General features: G+C 44.4%; 1 protein-coding gene across 2 annotated transcripts in view; it reads left to right on the forward strand.

Moving 5' to 3' along the window:
* The window catches only part of TAFA4 (TAFA chemokine like family member 4), a 122,352-nt gene extending 95,170 nt beyond the window's left edge, over positions 1-27,182 (forward strand). The window contains exons 4-6 of one of the 2 annotated variants that reach the window (XM_033142574.1): positions 11,583-11,738; positions 22,648-22,772; positions 26,839-27,182. In XM_033142574.1, the coding sequence (XP_032998465.1) occupies positions 11,583-11,738; positions 22,648-22,772; positions 26,839-26,850 (293 nt within the window). In that variant the 3' untranslated portion in view covers positions 26,851-27,182. The remainder of the gene's footprint in view (positions 1-11,582; positions 11,739-22,647; positions 22,773-26,838) is intronic. The other variant, XM_033142573.1, reaches the window with a different exon arrangement.
* Positions 27,183-27,520: the final 338 nt, after the last annotated feature.

A 27,520-nucleotide genomic window follows, 5' to 3' on the forward strand; every position in this document is an offset into this window, starting at 1 on the left:
CTTAGAGACCAACTCAGTTTGTTCTTGGTATGAGCTTTCGTGTGCATGCACACTTCTTCAGATACACTGAAACAGAAGTCACCAGATCCTTAAATATAGTGAGGGAGTGGGGAGGGGTATTACTCAGAGGGTGGTGGGAATGGGTGATCAGCTGATAGGTGTGGAAAACCTGTTGACGACTCTTAACGGCTGCAATTAGTCTTGCAGGGAAAGGCAAGGGGTGAGATGGCTAAAGATAGCTTTGTTAAGTATAATGAGATAAGAATCCAATGTCTTTGTTCAGACCAGGTTTCTCCATGGTTCTAAGTTTGGTGATTAGTTGCAATTCAGCCACTTCTCTTTCCAGTCCATTTCTGAAATTTCTTTGTATTAAGACAGCTACTTTGAGATCTTTTATAGAATGTCCTGGGAGATTGAGTAATACCCCTCCCCACTCCCTCACTATATTTAAGGATCTGGTGACTTCTGTTTCAGTGTATCTGAAGAAGTGTGCATGTACACGAAAGCTCATACCAAGAACAAACTCAGTTTGTCTCTAAGGTGCTACTGGAAAGAATTTTCTATTTTGTTTCGACCATGGCAGACCAGCACGGCTACCCACCTTAAAATAAAGGCATTGGAACCTTGAAATAAGATCACAAGACATTGTAGGAATGGATGTCACACGTACAGGGCATATTTTGGAACTGGGCCAGCTCCCGGCACCCTGACAAAAGAGATACCTACTTGTGTATTAAGTTCTAGCTGACCTAAGCTGGCAGATATGTCCTTAGTTTTATTTTTCATTTCTTATGGGTCACTTCCCACCCAATTTCTATTTGTATACAACAAGTCTCCACCTTGCCTGCTTGGAGCACCCACTACTGTCAAAGCCGCTTTGATTAATCGACCACTCCAGTCCAGTGCTGTGCTCCTTTTCTTGGTGAAGCTTTTGGCTCGTATCTGATCTAAGGTCACCCACGCTACTTATTTTCAGGGGACTTTAATCTCCATACAGATGTGGCCTCTGACACCCACCAAAGAATTTAGTGTGCTATACAATCTGCTCCTGTGTTGTCAGCGTTTTCCTTTGCTGGTACATATGAAAGGTCATGGTTTTGATTTAGTTAACTTCTTGGGTCTCTCATTACCAGAACTTGAGGTCGCACACCTTGATTTCAAATACACTTCTAGTTTATTGCACCCTTATGATTCCACACCAATAAATTGCTTGTAAGATGCAGGTGGTTTCCTCAGCTTGTCACTTTTCAGCATGAAGGGTAGCAAAGTGGATCGGTATTTGTTTTCCACCTATAATACAAGCACATGGTAAATATAAATAAAATCTCCACACCTTTGTCATGCTAGGAACCTCGTCCCTGTCAAACTTTTTCTTTATGCTCCTTCTTGATGCTCTTCCACAAAGATTCTGGATTTCACAGATTCTCCCAGCTCACTAAGCCCTGTTTTCAGCTTACTGGAATGCTGTAGCACTGGGCACTATAAACTTTTTGAGCGCCACTGGTGTCATACCATTTAAGAGGTTAACCAAGAGCACACTGCATTCCACCCAATTTTAAGGACTTTATTCTTCAACATGCGAATTTATAGCGAGCGCTTTCCACTTTCTATCCTTCCCTGATATCTCACGGAATTCACTTTCTATGATCTTCTCCATTCCTACTTCTCAGCTGCACTAGCTTGCCGAGTTGTGGTGCACTGATTACAAGTTGCTTTGAGGCTATTCATGAGCTGGCCTCTCCTTCTGCAGTAAAGCTGTGCCATTCAAAGAAAGAGCTGGAAGCTTTTGTTGCTTGGGAAACGATTGGGTGTCAAATGGGCGGGAGAGGAAACCCACCAGCTTTCTTTTCTGTTCATTCTTTTTGAAACGCTCTGCCTTGGAGCACTTGACTGCAGGCTGCAAAACAGGTAGCCGACATTGGCAGCTAGCCTGTTTGCTGAACGGATGGCTTTTGGCATTCAAAGGTTGTAAGCAGTTCTCCAGATCCAGAACAGGGCCTTTTTTGAAATCTGAACATGGGTGAGACAAAGGCATGAAGAGCGATTGTGCCGACTCTGGGCTTGCTCACTACATCAAAGTATCAAAGAGCGAACATGAAAAATCATCCAACCAGGGGCGACTGCAAATAATGACAGCTTGGTAGCCAAGTGCTAGCTTTTACTAACTAGCCCACCATGACAATGAGTGACTCTAGAGCTCCCAGTTGAGCAGTGCTCATTTCATCTCCTCATTAATAACCTTCATAAAACCTTTCTGTTTAGCAGGGCTTTTGGAATACAAATGGTTTTAAGATCCTCCATTGATTTGTGTTTTAACTTGCTTTACTGAACAGTTTTTTTCAAAAAAATCCCTGGACAATGTCTACTTGTTCTAATGGCTGCCTTGCCCCTTTTTGTATTTTGTTCCTTATAGTAAGTTTGTTGTTGTTTCCTTGAGTTTTTAAAGGAGAGATAGAAATGTTTTAAATAAATAAAAAGAGAGCCAGAAATGAAATATTTCCCCATAGGGGAATTACTCTATCCCTTTAACCATTTTGCTTGCCTTTCCCTGCACCATTTCCAGCTCAAAAATATTCTTTCTGAGATGAAGCAACCAGAACTGTTTGCAGTGTTCCAAGTGTAATTAAACCATGGATTTGTGTAGAGGCATTACAATACCAACAGTTTTATTTTTCCTCCCTTTCCTAATGACTCCTGGCATGGGGTTGGCCTTTTCTGCATCTGCCACAGGCCGAATCAACATTGTTGTCAAGCTGTCCTCCACAGCCTCAAGAGCTCCACACACTCGATTGATGTTTCCATTGAGTTATCCATTACTACCCCAAGATTTTGGTCTATCATCACCAGTTCAGAGCCTGCTAGTATGTAGCTAAAGTTGGGTTTGTTTGTTTGTTTGTTTGTTTGTGGTCCCTACTTTACTCTTACTGACACTGAACCTCATTTCCCTTTGGATTGACCATTTCCCCAGTTTGGAGAGATCCTTTTGGAGTGTTTTGAACTCCTTTTTGTTTTTAACACCCTGAATAATTTGGTAGCATCAAACTTGGCCATCTCACTGAAGCTTAGGTTATTCCTGAGCAAGCTGAAAAGCAGCAGTTCCCACAACTTAGCACACCTCCACTGTGACAACTGTATTCCTACTCTCTGCTCCTTGTTCTTTAACCATTTATAAAGTTGAGCTGCCTTTAATGAGCGACTTTGTCAAAAAGCCTTTTGAAAGCTGAAGGATATAATGTCTGCTAGATCATCTGTATCCACATGCTTCTTAACACTCTCAGTGAACTCTAAGAAGTTAGTGAAATGGGGCAGAGCTTTGCAGAAGCCATGTTGATTCTTCTCTGGCAAAACTTCTTTGCTCAGGCGATCTGGCTGTGTCTTTACCGAAAATGGGAAAAAATGGTATTTGACAGGGTTTGTGTTGAGTTGGCATGGACGGGCACCTCCTGACAAGCCCAGGGTCTTAGATGGGCCCATCGCCATGCCTACCACCCCCACAATGACCAGCACTGCTGCTACCCACAACACCACTACATATTACCACCATCAATCATGCACCTCCATCATTCCTACTGGACTGGGGCTTCACCTGCACGACACATGTAGAGCCGTATCATCCCATTTTAAACAGTCCTGGCTTCTCCCAAAGAACACTGGGAGCTGTTAAGGTTGCTACGAGTTGTTAGTTGACTTCTGTTCCTCCTGACAGAGCTACAATCCCCAGAGTTCTTTGGAAAGAGGGATTGACTGCTGAACCACTTTGAGATTGGCTGTTCTGTGAAGGGAGTTGGGGGGGGGGGTCCTCCTAACAACTCTCAGCAGACTTCACAAACTACATCTCCCAGGATTCTCTGGGGGACACCACGACCATTTAAGTGGTATGATACTGCTTTAAGTGTATAGTGTAGATATTATTGCTCAGATTGGTAGAGTGGGATGAATTTCTCCTCACATGTTTCCTTGTACTCTTGTCAACTGAATGCCCTGATAGGACACACCACATGCCATACCGCAGATAAGACCCAGCCAATGAAATCTTGTTTTATCCCTTTTGGCATGTCTCCTGCAGTTCTCCATTTGTTAGTTTCTCCAACCGGCTCTCTCTCCCCTCCCCACATTACTCTCTGTAGACAGTTGTTTTGAAGTGCCTCTGACTTATGTGAGACCGCAGCTGTCATCTTCCAGCATTCAGCTCTGTGGTGAGGCACAATGCTCCCATTGCTGTAATTTATCTGCACTTTAGCTTTCAATGTGAGTTGTTTCAATTTCATACAATACCTGCCGTAAATTTACCCGGTGCTCAGTGATCATAGTATATATCTGTGTTGATACCAAAATGCATGTGTAGGTAAGGTTGGTGCTGGCAGAGGGTGGGGGAGAGCTATTGCCCAAGTGGTGAATCAGTTGAATGGCACATATCTCATAGCCAGTCTTAAGCTTTTTCAGTGACCTCTGCAAGCAAACCAAGAACAATGGCTTTACTCAAATTTTGCTCTAAAGGCTTTTCTGAGAGGAGAATAGGAGCAATCAATGGAATATTTGACCCCACTGCAGAAAAAATTAAAATAAATGATGGCCCAACCAACCTTATCAATAAGCTCCCCAGTCTCTGAGCAGCGAGAGATCCTGGGGGTTACAAGTGCTTTTTCAGGATCCAGTTCCCTCGGAATGAAGATCATGGGTATCTTTAGGGGAAATGTGGTGTTAGGGGAGGGGTAGTACCTCTGGCGGGAGACACACCATGCTCCTTCTGGGGTAGTTTGTCCGCCTTTGGTCCCCACCCTACACTCAGCTCTCCCCTGTGGCTCCTAGAAGCTGTCAGCATACTACAGCGAACAAACCCCAGGAAACTGCTTTAACTGGCTGGCTAAATCAGGTGAGGGTAGCAAATGGGTCTCAAACCATTGGTGATTTAGGGACTTCCCCTGCATACAAAGACAGGCTCTGGCAGATAGAGTGGATGAGACCGATAGTAGGTTCAATGGTCAAGAAGGCGGTTTCTGCACATGATGTAGAGGGAGGTGAGGGGCAGATGGGGCTTGTCAACCTGGGAGGGTAGCCCATCTAGGAGAAGGAAGACCTCTGCCGTCTTGTGGGATATCTTCAGAAGAAGAAAGGGCTAAGGAGTTGCCTCCTTCAAGCAACTCCTGCAGCCAAGCTGGTGCCAAACGTATTGCTCTGCTTTCCTTAGGACTACATCAGTAAGGCTGAGATGGGGGTCTTGTTGACTGGGCAGCCCAGGACCTCCACACACACTGCCCAGGACTGTGTACCAGAGAGGTTACTTCGGTGCTGCTAACACACCAGTTTGACTTCATCTCCGAAGGTACACTCCATTGTGTCTTGAGACAGATGGATGCCAACAACAGTATGAGAAGAGAAGACTCCCTGGAAAAGACCCTGATGTTGGGGAAGATGGAGGGCACAAGGAGAAGGGTACGACAGAGGTTGAGATGGTTGGACAGTGTTCTCGAAGCGACTGACATGAGTTTGGCCAAACTGCTGGAGGCAGTGAAGGATAGGCGTGCCTGGTGTGCTCTGGTCCATGGGGTCACGAAGAGTCGGACATGACTGAACAACAACAACAACAATACCACCTGAGCATAATGTGTATAGCATTAACACCCCCATAGATCTTGCTTCCCCTTAAGGTATCCATGAGAGCAGGGGCGTTCCTAGCCCCTTGGCTGCCCGGGGCGGGAAGCCAAGAGGCACCCCTGGGGGCGGGGCGTCGCCGTGTGTGTGTGTGTCATGACGTCATGACACGCGCGCGCGGCGACGCCCCGCCCCCATGGGGCGCCGGCCGGGGGTGGGGCGCACGCGTGGCGACGCCCCGCCCCCGCGGGGTGCCGGCCAGGGGCTTTGGGAGCCTTTTTGGGCTGCAAAGAGTCCTGAAGCCGCTGCTGTAGCACAAAGGGGGTGCTACAGCAGCGGCTTCGGGACTCTTTGCAGCCCAAAAAGGCTCCCCAAGTTCCCGCCCGGCATCCCCGGGGGCGGGGCATCGTGGCGTGTGCGTCATGACGCACGCACACACGGCGACGCCCCGCCCCCGGGGGGTGCTGGGCACAGGCTTTTGGAGCCTCTGCAGCCCGCGAAAAGCCGCTGGAGGGCGGGGGCTATTTTGGGTGCTGCCGGGGCAGAGCCGCAGGAGCGGCCAGCGAGGGAGGTGCCGAAAATAGCCTAAAAAGAATTTTAAAAAAAAATTGTAGAAAAAAAGCCCAGTGGGCAGGGCAGCCCCCCATGTGTCAGCCCCAGCAGGGGCGCTGCCCGGGGCCCCCGCCCCCTCCGCCCCCACTGCGACGCCCCTGCATGAGAGCTCCCAATTCCAGCGCAGAGCAAACACATCTCTCTCTGCACCTTCAGCCTGCTTTAAGGATCACACCTAGCAACAGCTCTGGCTATTTATTGTTCTTCTACCTAGGATCCCACAGCCCCTAGCCAAGTGAGGAGAGTGGGGGTTAGGGCCTCCCATCTTTCCTGGAGAGCACCAGCACTTAGTTCATTCTTTGATATGCTGATGAGCACTTAACTGGCCTGCCAAGCCATTACCTGGAGGAAGGAACTGGTTTGGCAAGCTTCTCCTTTTACATTCTATCCTCAGATACAGGATTTCATCCAGACTGACACCCCCCCCACCCCGTATCATATCACAAGCACACTAAGACCCAGTTCGTATGTTAGAAGCTGTGGTTCATATGAGAAGTACAATACCATTTTAGAGAAGTCGGTGAAAGAAGATATACAGCCCAGCTTGTTCAAGTTGCCACGGTGGTGCCATACTACTTCCTGCCTTGTGTGTTACACTGCTTAGCAAGCAGGGCACTATCATAACATCACGACAAGCACAAATACAGATGTATGGATAATCTCTAACAATGAAATCAGTTCCACTTAAATAGGATCTTCCAAAACTGATACATGATACCATATAAGATCTTCTAAGCTAGGCAGCACTAATGTTTCATTGTAATTATATTTTCATACCCCCTTTGAGTGTCCGGAGGTCCCTATGGATTTTGAGGTTCATTAGGACAGGACCAGAGGCTCTCAATTTTTATTTTTATTTTTAAATACAGGCGTCCCCCACTTATGCGGGGGTTACGTCCCAGGCCCCTGTGGGCATAAGCAAAATTGTGTAAAGCCTCTAAATATCCATTTTTCTCTGCTCTCCAGCTGCCTCTCCAGTCCAGACCAAAATATATAGAATTTAAGGTCTGGAGATGGCTGGAGGCAGTGGGGGAAAGCAGCTGCTCCTACATTATCTCATATGTCAGCAGTTTATCAGGGAGGCTGAGCAGCCCAAACAAACCCCACTGCATCTCTGGTCTCCTTGGGGCTTCCTCCACCCTCACTGATGTTATCTTGGGGCTCAGGGGAGAGTCTCCACATGAGCCATGAGGACTCTCCAGCTCTCTCCCATCACTTCCTGGCTTGATTCTATTTATTCCCACCCCCCACCCCCCGGCACCACTTATATGTGGTCACGTGCAAGTAGAATGTGCGTAAATGGGGGGGGGGGAGAGATGGCTAATATTGTTATGTGTTCCTCACTTTCCTCACTGGTGGCATCCCAGGGGCACTCTAATAAGTTTACTTTCCTTTGGAGTGCTGCAAACCTCATTGGGTTGTAGCAACATCTTAAGGTAAAGGTAAAGGACCCCTGACAGTTAAATCCAGTCGCAGACGACTCTGGGGTTGCGGCGCTCATCTCACTTTCAGGCCAAGGGAGCCAGCGTTTGTCCGCAGACAGTTTTTCCGGGTCATGTGGCTAGCATGACTAAGCTGCTTCTGGCGCAATGGAACATTGACACCAGAGCAGCACACAGAAACTCCATTTACCTTCCCGCTGGAGTGATACCTATTTATCTACTTGCACTTTTTTGCGTGCTTTTGAACTGCTAGGTTGGCAGGAGCTGGGATCGAGCAATGGGAGCTCACATTGTCGTGGGGATTCAAACCGCCGACCCTTTGATCGGCAAGCCCAAGGGTCAGTGGTTTAGACCACAGCGCCACCTACTTAATATAAACAGATTTTTGTCTGCTGGAAGCAAGCAGAATCCTAAAAGCAGGCAGCAACCTTGAAGGTGCTGCACCTAAAGCCAGCTGACTGCTATAAAACTCCCTGTCTCTGATTCTCTCTTGGAAGCTGACATGCAACCTCCTTCAGACTTGCCCTGCCCCATCAACTAAACCGGAGGGTGCCACTTTTCCAAACTCTTGGAAGATGCCACTTCCGCATCTATCCCCCTCTCCCACAAATTGGAATGCTTCGCCAAAATAGAGGACAAAAGAGGACACAGGTTTTCATAAAATTTGTATATGCTTGTATATGTCTTGATTAAAATTTCAAAGCAATTACTGTAATTTAAATAGAAGAGCATTACATCACTCCATACTGGGGAAGAATGTGAGCAGATGGCCTGTGTTCCTGTTAAGTTCGCTTTCTAGGTGTTGATGGGGGAACTTCCAAGGCCCCCCCCATCTTATGGTTATTTACCTTTAAACCAGATTTGCCTTGGTCAACCCTTCAAATAAAGAACTCATTCAAACAGAGGATTGTCCTCTGCAAGGTAAGAGTCTCTAACTGGGGATTACAACCTGAAAACTTGAAAGAAGAACGCTCAGGACACTTCTCAGGAATCAAGGAAACATCTCCTTCCATTAGCTCCTACTGAGGAAACATCAGCCAGTCTTCCTTGACTATGAGAAAGCCATCTGCCTAACAGAATAGTCTCCAGTCTCCATAACAACATCCATTCTTGATAGTCATGTTGTTGTTATTGTTTGCACAATTTTAATCTTCCGTTTATTAACGCTTGAAAGTGTTCGCTGGAAGATTTTAGGGATTGATCTTTCGGAACAGAGAAGGATGCAGCCGTGATCTCTTCTTACTCATTTCTCAACTTACATTGCCTCTGTTTCCCAATGGAGCCCTTTTATTGCTATTACTTAGGTATCAGGCGCTTCCATGAAAACACACAGCCTGCCAATAAACATAATACAGTGGCTGTGAGAGACACTTTTATGCTGTGATCAACGTTTTCCCAACTTCCTGTAAAATGCATTATGCATCTCGCAGCTGTAGCATATTTTGTTTAAAAGTACAGTGGGGGCAGGGGAGGGTGGAATAAAATCTTACATTTTTAAAAAATACATTATTCAGCGTGAAAACGGAAGACTACATTTCCCCTTGCATAGCTTTCAGCCCACCAACCTTGGTCTGCATGCCAGTTAACAGATCACACCTTATTACAGATATGGAAGTTATAGAGGCAGAGGATCGCAGTGGTTTGGCCTTGGATCTCTGTTTAAATCCCAGAATGGCACAACCCTGCATTATTTTGGGCAAGTTGTTTCCCTTCCCTGCCATGCGATTAATATTAGTGTTATAAAGATAAAAGGACCCCTGACAGTTAAATCCAGTCGCGAATTACTCTGGGGTTGCGGCACTTATCTCGCTTTACTGGCCGAGGGAGCCAGTATACAGCTTCTGGGTCATGTGGCCAGCATGACTAAGCCGCTTCTGGTGAACCAGAGCAGCGCACGGAAACACACTTTACCTTCCCGCCGGTGCGGTACCTATTTATCTACTTGCACTTTGACGTGCTTTCGAACTGCTAGGTTGGCAGGAGCTGGGACTGAGCAACGGGAGCTCACCCCATTGCGGGGATTTGAACCGCCGACCTTCTGATCGGCAAGCCCTAGGCTCTGGATAAGATAAGATAAGATGTTATAGAAATTAAAAACCCTATAAATTGTAAATGATAGGAGTTTGATTATTTGGGACGTGAAGAGAGAAATACCAACTGCAGAGGAGTTCCTGAGCTAGCTTTTGCAAAAACAACCTCACCAAGTTAAGAAACAACACAGGCCACTGAGAGCCATTGGCATTACAGTGGTGCCTCGCTAGACGAAAATAATTCGTTCTACGAGTATTTTCGTCTAGCGATTTTTTCGTCTAGCAAAGCACCAATGCAAATAGCGGTTTTTGCTAGATGAAAAAAAATTTTTTCCGTCTTGCGAGGCAGCCCCATTGACTTTTTCATCTTGCAGGGCAGCTTCCGCTAGACGAATGCCGTTCATCTAGCGAGTTTTTCGTCTAGCGAGGCATTCATCTAGCGGGGCACCACTGTACATTGGACTCATGCTTTCTAGTCATGGGACAAGCAGAAATGTAGATAAGCCCGGTGCATGTACATTCCACTACAGTGGATTCCTATGTAGAAGTAAGTTCCATTGATTTCATTGATGCTTGTTCCCAGGGAAGTGTGAACAGGCTTTCAGTGCTTATTACACACTCCCATGAATGGATATTCAGAAATAAGTACAGTACTTTGGAGTTCACTTTCAGCTGAGTGGGTATGGGGAGGCTGCCTTAAGTACTTAGCTCTCATTACGGTTTCCTTGGCGAGCAGACAGTTAGGGGGCCTTGACATTTTGTTTGTATAATGAAAGGCAAGAATAAAAACCCAACAAAGGACATTGCCACAGTTATCCAGCGGTGCACTCACCCAAACAACTCCAGGATGCTAGCAAGACTAACTAGCGACATATTTGGAAGGAGGCTGCGCTAAGGGAGAACTTCCTTGCGCATAAGATAGGAAGTGCTTTTATTTGACGCCCACGCAACAAAACAAAAGCAAGCAATGCTTTTGGCTTAACCAAGCCAGACATCCGTTTAATACGATGTTTTATCATACATTCCTTCCACTGAACTCAGTGGGACTTACTTCTGAGTAGATGTATGGCTGTTCAATGCTGTGAGGTTAGTGATGGGGGTTGTGCCATGAATTCCAATCACATTGCTCCTATGAATGGTTTTGTTGGTTGTCAAAAAGAGATCTGAGAGTGTCAGTGTGGGCATGTCTGTGATAAGATTGCCTAGAATTTGTCACTAAACTGGTTTTTTTTTTAGGGGGTTTTCCTATAGGAGTGTTCACCCACCAAGCTCGTCTGTAATTGGCTAGGTCGCGCCAGGAGGCGGACCCTGTAAGGTGGTTGAACAGCTCCTATTGGTTCCCATACACAACAGGGGGGAGGTTTTTTTGCCTACTCTGTGCCTACTCCAACAGAGATCCCAAATGTTGGGTGGCTTCTTCTGGAGGTGAAAAACAAAGTTGTTTACCAACACCTTTTCCTCCCATTCTTGCTGTTCTGATTTTGACTATGTATTCCCACCCCACACCAGTTTGGTTTTAATAACTGGATTTTATTGATTATGGTGGGTTAAATCCAACAGTCACTGCATGAGCAGAATGATGTCTGCTCATGCAGTGACATTTTCCCTTTCCCTGCATTCCCGTCTACCTCCCAAAATCTTCTCCGGAGGGTTGAGGGAAGTTGCAGAGCAGATAGGAAGTGTGTGGCTCGGGGCAGGGAGGGAATTGAATGAGCCGAAGTTGTTCTGTTTCCACAGTGACTTCACGGGACCCCACTCACTGCATTTTCCATGTAAACTGCTTTGATAATTTGTGGCAGAGGTGAAAAGCAGCATATAACTTCTCCAAGCAAACAAACAAACAAACAGGGTGCCTTTGGTAACCAACCGCAGTTGGCTCAGCACAACGTCCCTTTGTCGTCAACAGGCCACCACCAAGTTAAGCAAGGGACGTGCGAAGTGGTGGCAGTGCATCGGTGCTGCAACAAGAACAGGATTGAAGAGCGGTCGCAGACGGTCAAGTGCTCCTGCTTCCCAGGTCAGGTGGCTGGCACAACAAGAGCGCAGCCCTCCTGCGTTGAAGGTAAGCCGCTTCAGCTCCATTTGTCACACCGGCTTAAACTCCCCCCCCCAAAAAAATCTCCTTGATGGTTTTGATTTCCCGCTGTCTGGAAGACAATACTAATCCTCCCTTTTGTTAAATTTGGACACATTTCTCTTTGTTAATGATAATGAGTATGTGCCTGAACCATGGTGCAATTAATCTCCTTAATTTATGTACTCGCCCATTTGGTGCCAGGAAGATTTCTTGGTCGGTTTTATTACGTTTCTTGTAGTTTTGAACAGTAGATTTTAAAGAAGCACTGGAACCAAGGGAATTCAGTTCTCACTTTGTTGTTCAACCAGGGAGAGGCAGGTGACCCTCATGGCACAGAGGACACAGGTTTTCTTGTGCCAAGCAAGGGCAGATCAACCCATAGGTTAACTACGCTATGAGGGTAGCCTCAACCAAAATCAGATCAGGGCTAAAGTTCAATTATCAGTGAGCTGTGCTGTGTGGTGAGTGGGCCTGTCCTTCCCCTTATGCTGGAATTTTCCTGAACATAATAAATACTTGTGCTTTTTATAATATGAGAAACAGAACTCTCAAGCTATAAATAGTATTCCATTTTTGAATACTAGTAGACCTGTTTTGAAGAAGGGTTAATTCACTGTGAATTAACCACACTCCTGGCATCACACACTCCAGGGCCACATTCACACCATACTTTTAAAATGCTGTGATGCTACTTTAAAAGGCCACAGCTCTCCCTCCAAAGAATCCTGGGAACTGTAGTTTTTTTAAGGGTCTGAGAATTGCTAGGAGACCCCCATTTCCCTCTCCCAGAACTACAATTCCCAGAGCGGTTCAACAGTCAATCCCTCATCACAGGGAGCTCTGGGAACTTTGCCTCTGTGAATTTCCCCTCTCAGTCCAGGACCTTGTTCCCTCAGAACTAATTTATGCCGTCATGATACTTGCGAAACCGGCATTTCTGTCTCAGCACAGCTACCTGAGGAAATGTGGCACTGAGAGAGATGGAGGGACCCCAAAAGTTGTTCCATGTAGGATCCCAGGGCACATTTCATTAAATCTCAAAGCCATGTGCGAAGCTTTTAAAAACACACACAAACGAACAGATGTTATGATGAATGTATAAATAAACAACAGCAGCAATTGTGACAAGAACAGGAGAACGAAAGCCTCTGAAAAGATCAGATACCTAAAGGCAAATTGGGGTGGGGGGGGGGGGAGAGAGAGAGAGAGAGAGACAATTTTGGTTGCCTGGGTACAGATGTCATTATTTCTACTATAATGGAATATATGCAAGCCTGGTTATAATTGCTGGTAATCATCACAGTAGTGCTTGGCCAGGTAAACATCCTGAAATCATAACTATTATTAGAATTGCTGCACTGGTTCTATCCATGGCCCCTTTGATGAAAACATGAAGGTGTTCGCTTCCTTGGGTTAAATGCATGTTTATGGCTGAAATTTAGCTTGCTGAAGAGATTCAGGAAATTGCTCAATATTTCACTTTTCCTTCCCGTTCCCCCCAGCTACCACACAGTAGCATATTTCCCTTTTTACGGGATAGCTTTATGTTAAGAAATGGCACCTATAAGTCTTAATTAGGGTTTCTGTCAGCACCAGTGGAAGGAATCTTAAGATGTAAAATGTGGTGAGATTTACATTTAAGGAAAGCAGTGCAATGTTTTAATAGCCTGCCGCTAATTAATATTGACACAGAAATCATATTTGTTAATCCACACGGAAGAGACTTATCTTCAGTTTTCATTGCTTTCCACACAAAACCATGACCTTTAAAAGTGAAATAACAAAAAGCCCCGGGTTTTTCCTAACTTCCCCTGATGTTTTAATTCTGCGAATTAACCCATAAATAAATGGAAACTCACAACAAACACCCCACACCCCAAACACTGTAATAGCACCATCACCACCACCAATTTATGTACATACATATAAAATCCATGTATGAATTATATTACTGTACAGATTAATTCAGAAGAGAAACCAAATGTGCCTTGAAGCCACTATAGATGAGCAGATGCCTCACTGCACTAAATAAGTGGGGCAAGATTATTGGCAAGTGGATTTTGAGGGAGGGGAATAAATTTGTCAGCACTGGGGCCCAGGAGAAGCCAGCAGGACAAGACAACAGGGAAGGAGCAGATGAAAGGAGGTGTGGCAGAGGGATGAAAAGTCAGCTAGAAGGGTTTAGGATGAGCGGAGTCATAGAATCATAGAATTGTAGAGTTGGAAGGGACTCGGAGGATGATGTAATCTATGGGTAGGCAAACTAACCCGGAGGCTGGATCCGGCCCAATTGCCTTCTAAATCTGGCGCGCGGACAGTCTGGGTATCAGCGTATTTTTACATGAGTAGAATGTGTCCTTTTATTTAAAATGTATCTCTGGGTTATTTGTGGGGCATAGGAATTTGTTCATTCCCCCCCACCACCAAAAAAATATAGTCCAGCCCCCCACAAGGTCTGAGGGACAGTGGACCGCCCCCCCTGCTGAAAAAGTTTGCTGACCCTTGATGCTAACCCAACCACCTGCAATGCAGGAATATGCAGCTGCCTCATATGGGGATCAAACCTGCAACCTTGGTTTTATCAGCACCATGCTCTAACCAACTGAGCTATCCAGTCCCCTCTACTTCCAAGAGTACTGGGTGCCTTTTCCTTGGCCCTCAACAGCTAAGGCATTTTCGTTTAATGCAGCCACCCTCCTTCATTGACTTTATGCTGCTCTGTTCCGTTTCAGAACTGTTTTACATGTTTTATAACTGGGCTAATTTTTTAAAATCCTGTTTAATAGTTGTATATTCTATTTGTTGTAACTCACCCTGGGACCTCACAGTGGGGGGGGGGGTAAATAAATAGTAAAGGAGAAAGGGTGATTTGGGCCTTACGCCTGCTGGATCAGACGAAAGGCCCAGCTAGTCCATCATTCTGTTCTCCCAGCAGCCAACCAGGTGCCTATAGAAAGCCCACAGGCACAGTAGCCCTCTCCCACTCCTGCTCCTCAGCAACTGGTACTGACACCACAACAAATCTAGCTTTTAAGCAGTCCAAATTGGTAGCCATCGCAACACCTTGCAGTAGTCAGTTCCATATTTTCAACTATGTGATGCATGAACAAGTACTTCCTCTTGCCTGCCCTGTATGTTCTTCGGAAAGCTGTTTGTCCCAGCCTTTTGCAATAAATCCCCAGCTGTGCTTGGGGCGTGTCTTTTTTGTCTCCCGCTGTTGCTTCCATCCTTCACCCTTGGAGGCTGCGTTAGTTGGATATAATCGCACAATAGATGGGCTTCTTGAAGGGGAGTGACAGGGAAAAGGTTGACGTGTGTAAGAGGAAGCCTTATATTTATCTGATGATCTAACACAGCCAATTTAAACCTCTTGTGGGAAAACCCCCGTAGCCATGAGAACAGAGGTAAAATTATAGAGTTATTAGGGGGCAGCTGGAGAGCTTCTGCACCTGGTAGACCCACCTGGGTCCTCCATCATGTACTCCCATGTGACCTCACTGTATTATGTTGTGCTATCCAATGCCGTAGGCTTCTCCAGCCTTTTGCTACTGATTCTCCTACAATATGGAATATGGTGATGTCGCAGTGCATAAGGCTGGATACCAATAAATGGTGGAGACATCCTTTAACATGTCCCCTGTCCACCATGGCATCAAACCTTCCCATAACAGATGGCGTCTCTGAGCACTGTGGCTGTACCCAAGCTGGTATGGTGCTACCTTGGCAGTCTAGATCTCCTCCCTGCACCTACAAAAAATTGCATGAGTACGCTATTCAGGAGTTGGGTGGGATAAATGTTTTTCATGAGTTGCCCAAGCGTTTGCTATTTGAAGACTTTCATCAGATATTTACATATTCTCTATGCCACATAGCCTCTTCTTTTATTTAGAGATTAGATTTGTCTTGACGGTTACATTTTTCATACCGTATTATGTGTGCATGCAACTCAGATTTAATTACTCAATACACTCTCTCTCTCTCTCTCTCTCTCTCTCTCTCTCTCTCTCTATATATATATATATATATATATACCGAATGCTAGGCTATTGCCTGCACATTTTATGCTATGTTCCTTGCAACACTAAAGCGGGACTTTACGATGGACAATAAATAGATATTTACTAAAATATGCATCAGCGTAGGAAAGGTAGAGCTCTTGGCTTTTGTGACAATATCCTAATTGCAGGGGTAAACTGGACATTACATCTATTTTGTCAAAACAAATCCTTGCTGAAACAGTTTGGTGTCTGTGCTTTAGATTTTAATAAGAAAAGCATTATGGATGCAAGAACCAGAGGTACAAAAGCAGACACCCCTGTATTTCCCCCTGTAGTGTGATGGCTTAGCATACTTTTATTTATACTGTAAGCACTGAGGTAATTTATTCAGGTACTTTAGGGCAGAAACCCATGCATGTCCATTTACAGTTTGCAATTTTATTTTTTATTTTTTTTGTGATCTAACCCAACCCTGTGGAGGCTTCCATGCTGCAGAAGCCTGAAGGAGGTTTTTAATTAAGCTTGTCTCCGCCTGGCCCCACTTGTGTAACTAATTATTTTCAGTATCATGAAAGACTTTCATTATTCATTTCCCTTTCAAAGAGCTTATCCCACCCCCGATTTGCACTGTGTAACTTGAACCTATTTTGTAAAAAAATTTTTTTTTTAAAGAAAAACATAGCTGTTTGGCTTCTTTGGAATGATTTCATTTTACTCTCTCTCTATCAATAAATGTAGGCTATAGTCATGCTTTTTCATATACAGCAGTGGAAATACCTAGAATGCCCCCAAATGCAGGGTTCACAGGCTTTGGATGGAGAAGCCGTCTTAGAAACTATGATAGCTGGTGAACCAACTGAAGTTGGTAATGGGTGCTCCAAGCCATTGAGGTTACCTGAGGTTACCTGGGCTTGTAGTGACATGGCTCTAGAAGCACACCTGAGTGATACACCTGGTCCTTCAGAGAGTCCAACACTATCCAGGGCAGATGAACAATGCAATTCCTAGACCTGGGAACCAACCATCCATAGGGTCTCTGACTTGTCAGGTTTCACCCTGACCCATCCCATAGCTACAGTTAGGCACCAGTTTAGGACATGCATGGTGTCTCCTGATTCAGATGTTACAGATAAATAGAGTTGAGTGTCATCAGAGTACTGGTTACAGGTAGGTAGCCTTTACAGACAAAATCCTTGCAGTAGCACCTTAGAGAACAACTAACTTTGTTATTGGTATGAGCTTTCGTATGCATGCCCACTTCTTCAGATACTTAAAAAAAAAAATCTTGATCATACTACTGGTGAGACTATGCTCCTAATCTCCTAATGACTGCCTTTGGTGGCTTTGTGAGGACACTAACTAGCATTGGGGACAAAATTATGCCCTGTGGCAGGGGCGGACTTTGGTCATCTTTTGTAGTATGCCGCTCTGTGCGAGGCCAAAATTTGGCATCGCCAAATGGATTTTCTCAATTATGGATCTACTCAACTTTGTGCCTGCTCGGCTCAGAGCCCTGTGCAGGGGAGCTGCCTGCACTGCCCTAAATTCAGCACTTCCTGCCAGGGTGCAGAGGCACAGGCACCCCATACTCATATAAATAGGAGTGAGCACCTTTAAAAAGTGTCCTCAACTCACAGAGACGGTCCAGGAAGGTCCTGTGGCTAAACGTCTCCATCGCTGCTGAGAGATCAAGGGCAATGAGCAGTATCACACTTGTCCTGTTCCTCTCCCTTCCCCAAACTGAGCCTGAATCCAGATCGAAGTGGATGAAGTTTCATCTGAGGTTTCTATGGCTGAACTACCTGCAGGATTGACAAGGGTTCAAAATCCAGTTTGTAAGCTTTCAAGGAAGTCCTGGATACAAACAGGCCATAAATGCCTAAGCTGGACAAACGTTGGTTACAACCAAAGAGATCTGCACTGTTTTGATTTAAATAGGATAGGAAACTTTGTTTCAGTATCTGAAGAAGTGTGCATGCACACGAAAGCTCATACCAAGAACAAACTTAGTTGGTCTCTAAGGTGCTACTGGAAGGATTTTTTTTTTTTAATTTCAGTAGAATGTCAGGAACTAATAGCACTCACCAGGAACAAACACAAACAGTAATTAAAATTTGAAATCCATCTGGCCCAAAGCCTTGCGTGCCATAAATAAGTGAGATTCCAGCCTTATCCATTGAGTCTTTTCTTAAGAACTATCTCATTTGTGAAATGGGTCTAATAATAATCATCACGTTGCAAGGCTTAATTGATGTTGGTGCAGCACTTTGCCATTCCCCAGTTCAGCTACGAAATGTAGATAGTGATGGAAGTAAAAGCAGCTCATTAAAAGAAAAAGGATAGCAAGGAACAAAGAGAACAGATGAAAAATTGGGGGTAGTTTGAAACTGCTGGCAGGCCCTATTGATCTGCTTCTCGGAAGGAATTCTTCACCCCCCTCTAAAGATGCTGGGGGTCTATGGCATCTCTTTTCCATTACAGGTCTCAGTCTACTCTCTGGCCACACTCTCCTATGGATTGAAAATAGGCCAGAATCTTGCAAGCTACAAAATGTGGGAAAGAAGGGCAGGTGAAAGCATTGTCCGAGCAGTGGAACAGGACATGCCCCTGTCTCAGAGCTCCTTATAGGGGGACCTACCCCTTCTTGCTTCCTAGGGGCTCCTTGACTCTCCAGAAATGGGCCTGACTCATGCTTCTCTTCCCCACCGGCTGACCCACCGATGCATCGATCTGCTGAGCTCTGGAAGCAGCATTGCAAATGAAAAGGAAGAATAAAACATTTAACAGAAAGGGAAGGGATAGCAGCAGCTTTTAACTGCCTTTGCGCTGCAGTTGCAGGAGTCCAACAGAGCCACACACTATTGTGTTTCATTAAAGGTCAACTCCTTCTGTGTTACTTAAACAAGCAGCAAACACTTGACTTTAAAGCGATCATCAAGGGATTTGGCTTTATCCCCCCCCCACACACCTTTTGTGGGAATAAACACTCTCGGGTTAGTACCTGGAACTTGGCTGGCAGCCGCTACAAGAAGATAAAGCATTAATAAGCCTTGTGTAACTGCCTTCTCCCAGTGTGTAAAATGTGGCTGTGAGTAAATCTTCCCAAGCCGAAGTGTTCCGTATGCCAAAGGACTTTGAAGGGTGGTACACTCTGCGCTAACAATAGTTGCTTTTAAAGAAAACTTCTGTTGCATCTAGGGAACTGGGGAAACCCAGAGGATTTAATCCCAGTATACGGGTAAATGTTCGCCATCAAGATGTAGTCTTTTGTCAAAACTAAAGCAGCCTTCTGATATCTTCATTCCTTAGAAAACCGTAATTAGGAGAGTTTCTCTGAACACTGCTAGCAAGACAAGAGTAGCCTAGTTCTAAACCCCACCGGGATTCCCTGACAAAAAAAGTGACAACAGATGTTATCCTTAGTGTGCTTCTAGCTGTGAAAGAAAGCACACACACACACACACACACACAATTTTTTTTTAGCCTACAGTCCTATAGCTGGGAATATGCTGTGCTGATCTCAACAGGACTTACTTCTGAGTAGGCGTTGTTTAGGACTCCACTGCTAAACCGGTAGCTCTTTGCGTAAGCCATGATGCCTAGATGAGAGAACCTGCTCCTGGAAAATTTGATGTTTGTGGCATCTGGGAGATCAGCAAAAGAAGTCATTCAAGAGAAATTGTTCATTTATTGTTTATTTAAAAGAGAGTGGATACCCTCACAAGATACGTTCCAGATTTAGATTCCCAGTTTTGAAGCAAGCCCTAACAAAGGAGCTTGCAATAACTTAACAGACACAAATATCATTCAAATCGACAGCAACATTTAAACAAAATAAAAAATAAAAAAAATTCCTTCCAGGAATTTATTATTATTCTTTTTGTTTTGACTATGGCAGACCAACACAGCTACCTACCTGTAACTGGAACATTTAAACAGCTTCATAAAGGCAACCTAAGCATAAAGCTACAAAAACTAAGTAGCAGCAAACTAAGGAGCTGGAATAAATATTTGCTGGTAGAATTATATTATGATCTGGAAGATTATATGCACATTTTATTAAATGAAACTTCAGGTAATGAAATTACAATACATAATGATACACTCCCATCCAAAGACACGCCTGTTACCCACATTGAAAATGCATAGCAGAAATGAAATAATTGAATCAGTATCAAAAGCTACTGAATTTACTACTGCCAACCTGCTGTTACATAATTTATAGGAGGGGGCACCCTGTGAGATAATAGTTTATTGTTTTGTCCTTTAGATGTAAGAATTGTGGTTTGGAATGCTACTGCAGAGTAAAGAATCTATGTATGTCTACCCATAAATAAGTCCCATTAAACTCAGTGGGACTTACTTCCAGGTCACTGGATTTTGGATTGTCACCTTAATCAGCTATACACAGTAAAATCATGTTAGATAACAGAATTAACATTTATTTCCATATTTTAGCTTGAAATTCAATTTAAATTTGTAAGGTAACTTCATATGAATTGATGAATTGCACCCACTAAATCAAATCTAATAAGGTGTGTATAAATACGCTTTATGGGGTCTCCCTGCACAGGAAAAAAATATGAAAATACTAATGATCACATTATGAAAATGAAAGAGAAGACTGATGAAGGGCAACTCTTTGCCAGGATTCATGTACAGAGGCTGCTTGAATCTCATTGGAGTTAAATGGATTTCGGCTGAAGCTCAACACAAGGAAACATACTTGAGTAAAAATGCATAGGATTGCACTCTTAAGCAGGCTAATATTATGCAGGAATGCATCATGGGCATACAATTGCATTACTTAAAAGAAAGAGACATATCTTACTAAAATCTGTGTTCAGAATATTTTATTACTTACTTATTTTGTTCTTTGTAAACTGAATAAAATGTTCAGTGGCCAACAATGGCTCTCATAATAGCTTAGAAATAAAATTAGAGATGTGGGACCATATGAACAGAAGAATCTCCATTGCCAGTCCAGCTGGGTTAGTGCTCCCTGGGCTGGTTGATGGATGCGCTGAAACAGCTGCAGCACATTGAAACGGGGAATTTCAGGCTGGTTCTGGTGGCAACTGGAATACATCTCCCCACCACCACCACCTGCAGAGGAAAAGAAATGGAAAGGCTTTGTGTGAGGAAGGTGGAACACAGACAAACAGGCCTACACACTTTGTCTTGCCATGTCATTGTCTTATGTTTCTGGCAGGCAAAAGAAACCAACAATGGTGTGCAGTAACAGCAGAAGCGTTAGTCTAGTGCAGGGGTCAGCAACCTTTTTCAGCCGTGGGCCGGTCCACCATCCCTCAGACCATGTGGTGGGCCAGACTATATTTTGGAGGGGGGAAACAAATTCCTATGCCCCACAAATAACCCAAAGATGCATTTTAAATAAAAGGACACATTCTACTCATGTAAAAACACGCTGATTCCTGGACCATTCATGGGCTGGATTGAGAAGGTGATTGGGCCGCAACTGTCCCCCGGGTCTTAGGTTACCTACCCCTGGTCTAGTGGTTCTGGCAATGGAGACAGCCCTCAAGCACCACCATGCAGACCCAGGGATTGGGGAACCTGTGGCCCCTCAGATGTTGCCAAAATTGCATCTCCCATCATCCCTGAACATTTGACACCTTGGCGAGGGATGATGGGAGTTGAAGTCCAGCCACACATGGAGGGCCACAGATTCCCCATCCCCGACTCAAGAATGTGATTGGCTGCACAGCACCAGTGTCACAATCACAAGGTGATCCTTAATTGGCTAAGATAACAGTAGAAGGGGTTCAGACCACCCCTCCTACACCCATTAAAATAATGTGCGAGAAGGCGCCACATGGGCTAGCCTTCTGCCATTGTTCCTGCCACATTCCCTGCTCACGAACCCACCAGTCACACATTTGACAAGCACAAGAAGGAATGTACATGAACAGAGCTCCTCTGCATAAGAAGGGATCCTGATTGGCCCATTCCAATGAGACTCGTTGCTAAGAAAGTAAAACCAGGTGCCGGATTTGGGGTTTTATAAGGTGTGGTAGAGCTGGCATGGTCCTTGGGTTCAGCTGACTCTGTGCTCAGTCAGGTGGTAGGACTAGGATAGCTGCTTGTTAGCATTATTATTAATTTCATTTATATAAGACACCTACATATATAAAAACCGTTAAAGCAATATATACAACTTTAGTGACCTACAAAAAGTATCATTTTTTGACATTTTTAATACAATGTTAAAACCTTTTAACACCCCCCCCCCCCAAATAGTTGCACCTGTTAAGTCAAAGATTCATATTTCCTGTGATTTGGGGTAAGATTTGTATTTTACGTTACCTGCAGGTATGACTCCTATTTTCATAAAAAGCCTCTTACTCCTATTTACAAAAGCGACTGATAGTCTGACCTTCAGCTGCTTTGTTGGTAAAGGTCCTATCTTTCTAGCTTGTTACACCAGGCTTTTGCTTTGAAAACCATTCTTTTGCTTCTGAGTTTTCAGTCCTAAGCACTTCCACACAGGCAAGTATGTTTATGTTGACTTTAGCAAGACTTACTTCTGAGTAAACATGGTCAAGATCCATCTATGAAACTATTTTTGGAGGAGTGATCCTAGAATGACTTTTGTGTGAGGTCTATATACTCAACTTGAATGATTGCATTCAGATGCCATGTTCTCAGTCTGCGCAGTTACTGTATGCTGTCAACTTTGGAGGATCAGCAACAGCTTGAAGTATCTCTCCTCCCCCTGCCTTCCCCCCTTGATATAATCCTTTCTAGTTTAATCAAACCACAGTTTCCCATGCGAATTGAATTTACTCCGTTGGCATTGCATTTGCTTCTAAATCAACTTGATGGCACTTGCTCCACTTTGCTCTTTGACAAGGCATTTTCTTTTTGTCTTCCAGCTGCCATTGTCATCCAGAAGTGGTGGTGTCATATGAACCCTTGCCTGGATGGAGAAGACTGTAAAGTGCTTCCAGATTACTCAGGTTGGTCATGCAGCAGTGGAAACAAAGTCAAAACTACCAAGGCAAGTTCATGTACCCTTTTCATTCCCTATCGGTGAATACTAGGTCATTCGGTGACCCGGGTAGATCTTACCAGTACAATGCCCCAACAATGCCCCCCGTCAAGGGGAGCAAACTGTTTTTCCCTATAGGAGTGAATGGCTTCAAGTCTAGGAGTGGACTCAGGGACATCTTCCTGCTGGGAATGGAGTTTGGGTTTCCAGCGATGAGCCATCAATATGCTTGAAATACTCTCCTTGCCGCATTTGCTATAGACAGACCTCTCGTGACAAACGCAAACTTCTCTGCATAGCATTTTAAATACAACGCAGTCAAACGTAGCATTTTATGCATATTAAAGTTATATCTTTAACAGTGTGGTCATCTTTTGGGTTCTGTTTTGGAGTCATGCTAGAGTAGCCTTCATCAACCTGCTGTTGTTAGCAGAGGCACTTGAATAATGCAGATGGAGTCAAGAGAGAAAAATAAACATTTACCGAACAAAACGGAATATATCTACTGAGCAGCAGAAGAAAAAACGAGGGGTTTTGCTTTTCTGACAGGGCTTGTTGAGAGCAGGATTCAATTCAACTAAACTTCCCCAAGAAAACTCCCTCAAAGTTAGGCAGCCTATCAGAGTACATGCTACCTCACCAAAGAAGAAGAGGAGGAGGAGGAGGAGGAGGAGGAGGAGGAGGGGTTTGGATTTGATATCCCGCTTTCTCACTACCCGAAGGAGTCTCAAAGCGGCTAGCAATCTCCTTTCCCTTCCTCCCCCTCAACAAACACTCTGTGAGATGAGTGGGGCTGAGAGACTTCAAAGAAGTGTGACTAGCCCAAGGTCACCCAGCAGCTGTATGTGGAGGAGCGGAGACACGAACCTTGTTCACCAGATTATGAGTCCACTGCTCTTAATCACTACACCACACTGGCTCTCACCAAAGACCATGCCACTTTCTCTAGTTGCTTTGCAACACCTTAAATTAACAGAATTAACCCTTAAACCACACACTGAATGATCTCTGCTGTTTCACTCCCAGCACATTGCACCTCTAGCTGTTTTACACATACAAAAGCCCTGGGAACAACCAGCACAGCACAAATGATGATGGAAGTTACATGAGCACAGAAGCAGCTGTATTCTTGATCATGAGAAGCATCCAGCAGTGCATCTGGGCACAGAGAGAAAGGAATAAGGAAGGAACAGGTGACCAGAAACAACTGCAAATCTATGTAGAGCCATTCCGGGGCAGTTGGGTGTATAGGGCTCAGCAGAGCTTAGGTTGACAATGAGCAGAAACTGTTCTTCACATGTGTGGAGTACGGAACACACACATGGCATAGGGAACTTTGCAGTTCAGATTTAGGCCTCTGCACACATTTGAGATCAACTACTGTGCTGAATTAGCACCCAGGAGTGCCCTAAACTGGCTTTGCCTCATTAAAGTAACAAGCTATTAACTCCCCTCTTCAAAGAAGAAATTCCCCAAGAGTGCAATCCACAGCCCATCGAAGTCAGTGGCAACGCTTACTTTGATCTTAACGGGTTAGCATTGCACCCAAAGGTGCTGCAAGCATCTTTAATTTGATAAGAGGGCATTTTCCATTTTCTAGTTATCTTGTGGAGTATACTTTTGTGGAGTGAAAAAGCAAGGGCAAGGGACATCCAGATAAGGCTCAAAAGCCACCTTTTATAGTGTGAACTCATGTATCTAGGGTTTTGGGGCTCCAGCTGTTGGGAGGGGGAGGAGGAGAAGAGAAATATAAAATTTTGATTTTACTTTTGACTCCCCATAGCACAGCCACTGCATATGGCACTTCTGTAAGTTAAAGAAGGAAACAATTCCCCAAGTCATCATGAAGCAATATAAGGTCTTTATTATCATCATCATTCTAGATTCATTAAAATGTTGCTGTCAATCTAAGCAAAAATGCCCAGAACTGTATACCATGTTTTAGTTCTGTGTAGGAATAAGATTTCCATAACAGTAAATTCATTTGGGTTATGGGCAGTCATAAATAGTTTCTCTCTTTCTCTCTCTCTCTCTCTCTCTAAAAATGATAAAGGACGGTACTGCAAACGCTGAGTACTGGTGTCTAGTACATAGCTTAAATATATAATGGTATAAAGTTAGCCAGTTTATTGATACATTTATTACTTCACTAGGCCAGCTGCTGGTTCTAAATGAGCTGTCTGGTTGATCCCAGCCAGAACTTGTCAAAACTGCAACTGCAAGACAAGGTTGCGGCATTGGTAGCAGGGAAACAATGACCTTCTCCAGGTGTTTCCTAAATGGGTTGAATAAGCATGCAAGGGGGAGGCAGCAGAGATGAGTGCTCTCACACAACGGAGGGTGACTGAAGTGGAGAGCTGCCCTGTGCTTGTGGAGGCTCCCCATGTTGAGCAAAGTCTCAGGAAACTGACCTGGAGTACATAACAACCAACGGTAGTTTGTATAACAGGTAGTAGATGAAGACCCGCATGGCGTTTCATATCCCCAAGGAGGACCTCGGGGAGTGTCTGAGGGATCTACAACTTCAATGGAATTAATGTGGCAATGCACTAGCTGAGATTCAGCAGAAGGTGGAATTTGAGATGGAGGTCATTCATTGGTGCCTGGGTACAGATCCAACAGCAACCTTCAGGATAGTGAATGGTCTTGGGTCACTGGTGGGTTGTTGGGCTCCTCCTCCAAAATGTCTTTCCTATCCTTTCTGGGGTTGGAGCCTGGGCGTCCTTTCTGTTCCTCCAGAGAAACGTTTGTGGTGAATTCCATTTTAAGACTCTTATGTCCAGTGAAGTATGTGATGGCTCTGGTTGGTTTGTGGCATCTGACTGCAAATCACCGCAAATTTTGTGATAATGATTTCAGGACGTTGAAATATATATATATATATATTTTTAGCCAGTTTGAAGATTCGGTGCAATTAAACTGTGTTCACGGATGTGAAATGCAAAAATGGGGTCAGAATTGTTTTATTGGAACTAGCACGGGGACATGCTACGGAGGATGCCTTGACCCCATCCCTTTAATACATATGTACAGCACAACAGAACAATGGCCTATCCCCTCCGACAGCATACAAATCAATATGGCTAACCTGACCCAACAACCTGGCCCGCCTTCCTCACACAAACAAGCTGCATCACAATCAACTAAGCACAACCAACCAAGCTTGGGAATCCTTAACCTCGCAATATTAATAAAAATAAATAAATACACAAACATGCTGACACAACCCTCCTACGCTAAGAATAGGCAATAGAGCGAAAGAACAATATCCTCATCTCTCTCCCCCATCACCTTTTCCCCAACTGCAAGATGTCTATGACAAAAAATGTCTCTCGCCAAACATAAACGAACTGTGAAAAAGACTTTGAACTGAAAGTGGAGGCTATAGGTGTGCCTTTCCCTGTTTATCTGTTTGCTTTGTTACGCAAAAAAACCCTAATAAAAACCAATACAAAAGAATTGCTTTATTGGAACAAATATCAGTGCAATCTGTGCAATTGCTGCAGTGCATAGAAAAAACAACTTGTTGGCATCCATCTGTCCTGGGAGACAATGGAAGAGTGTGCCTCTGGGGATGAAGCCAAATCATTGGAGAGTTACAGCACCTGCTGTGGCTGTAGGGACTGATATGGGAGGGACATGCTTTGTTGCAGCTGGGGCAGATGAAGGCATCCAGTTGTGCTGCTGTGGGTGTACCATGTCACTTCTTCTTTCTGTGCTCCTCCCAGCAGTCATTTCTCGCGTGGTCACTGCTGTGGATGCACGACCTGACTGGTTGTCTCCAGGTGCTGTGGTCATCTGTGGTCATACATAAAGCTGTCACCAATTGGCTGTTAATACTGACTTGCTTCCCAAAAGCAGCTCTCTCCTTTCTGTATTCCTGTTTCTGCATGCATGTAGAATGCTTACCGTGCTCAGAAATGTGCATAATCTAGCAAGTACAGGTCAGCAGTTGAAACCCTGAACGTGTGGGAATTTATGAAATCTCTGGAGAATCTATCTCCTCCTGCCAATATTTGCCACTATCAAACTATTTATACACAATTGCCACTTTCCTCTTTTTCTTTGTTTGCAGGTGACACGGTAGCAAAATGTAAACACGTGCCAAAGTTGGACCGATGGGATTTACGGCTGCATTGCCCAGAGACGTTCATTTTGTGGGAAAAAAAGCATCAAGTCTGGACTGCCAACTTTTCAAAACAGCTGGCACAAACTTGAGCAGTGCTCCTTTTTAACAAGGAGACCACACTTCTCAGTCTATGACTTTCTTACAAAGAGTGGAATACATTTTAAAGACGGAAACTCCGAGTCTAACCCTTTCATGCTCAAGATGAACATCTGTAACCAGAACTCCTTCCAAAGTGCAACAGAGATCTCCAGGACTTTTATTCATGACTTTGTAAATCCTGAAACCTTGATTCAAATGCTGGAATGCTGGTTTTTAATGAGCTTAAAAACCAAGAGTAATTCAGTTGAAGGAGCCTCACCATGAAAATGATAGGGAAGACAATCAAATTGCTCTTGGAACACCCACTTCAATATATTTTTACCTGTGATTTACTAAGTATCAAACAAAGTAGGGAAGTCAGTCATGATGTTTAATAAATAAGTACCCCTTGCCAATCTTCATATTTTGTTATAGTGTGTGCAATTATGTTTTCCCTCCATTTGTTCAGTGTTAAGGGCAGTAATGAAAACACTCATTCCAAAAGTAGATAGATTTTAGCACGCCAGAGAATTCCATCCAGTGGGAAAAC

This window comes from Lacerta agilis, chromosome 2 (assembly GCF_009819535.1).
Source record: "Lacerta agilis isolate rLacAgi1 chromosome 2, rLacAgi1.pri, whole genome shotgun sequence".
Taxonomy (NCBI): Eukaryota; Metazoa; Chordata; class Lepidosauria; order Squamata; family Lacertidae; genus Lacerta; species Lacerta agilis.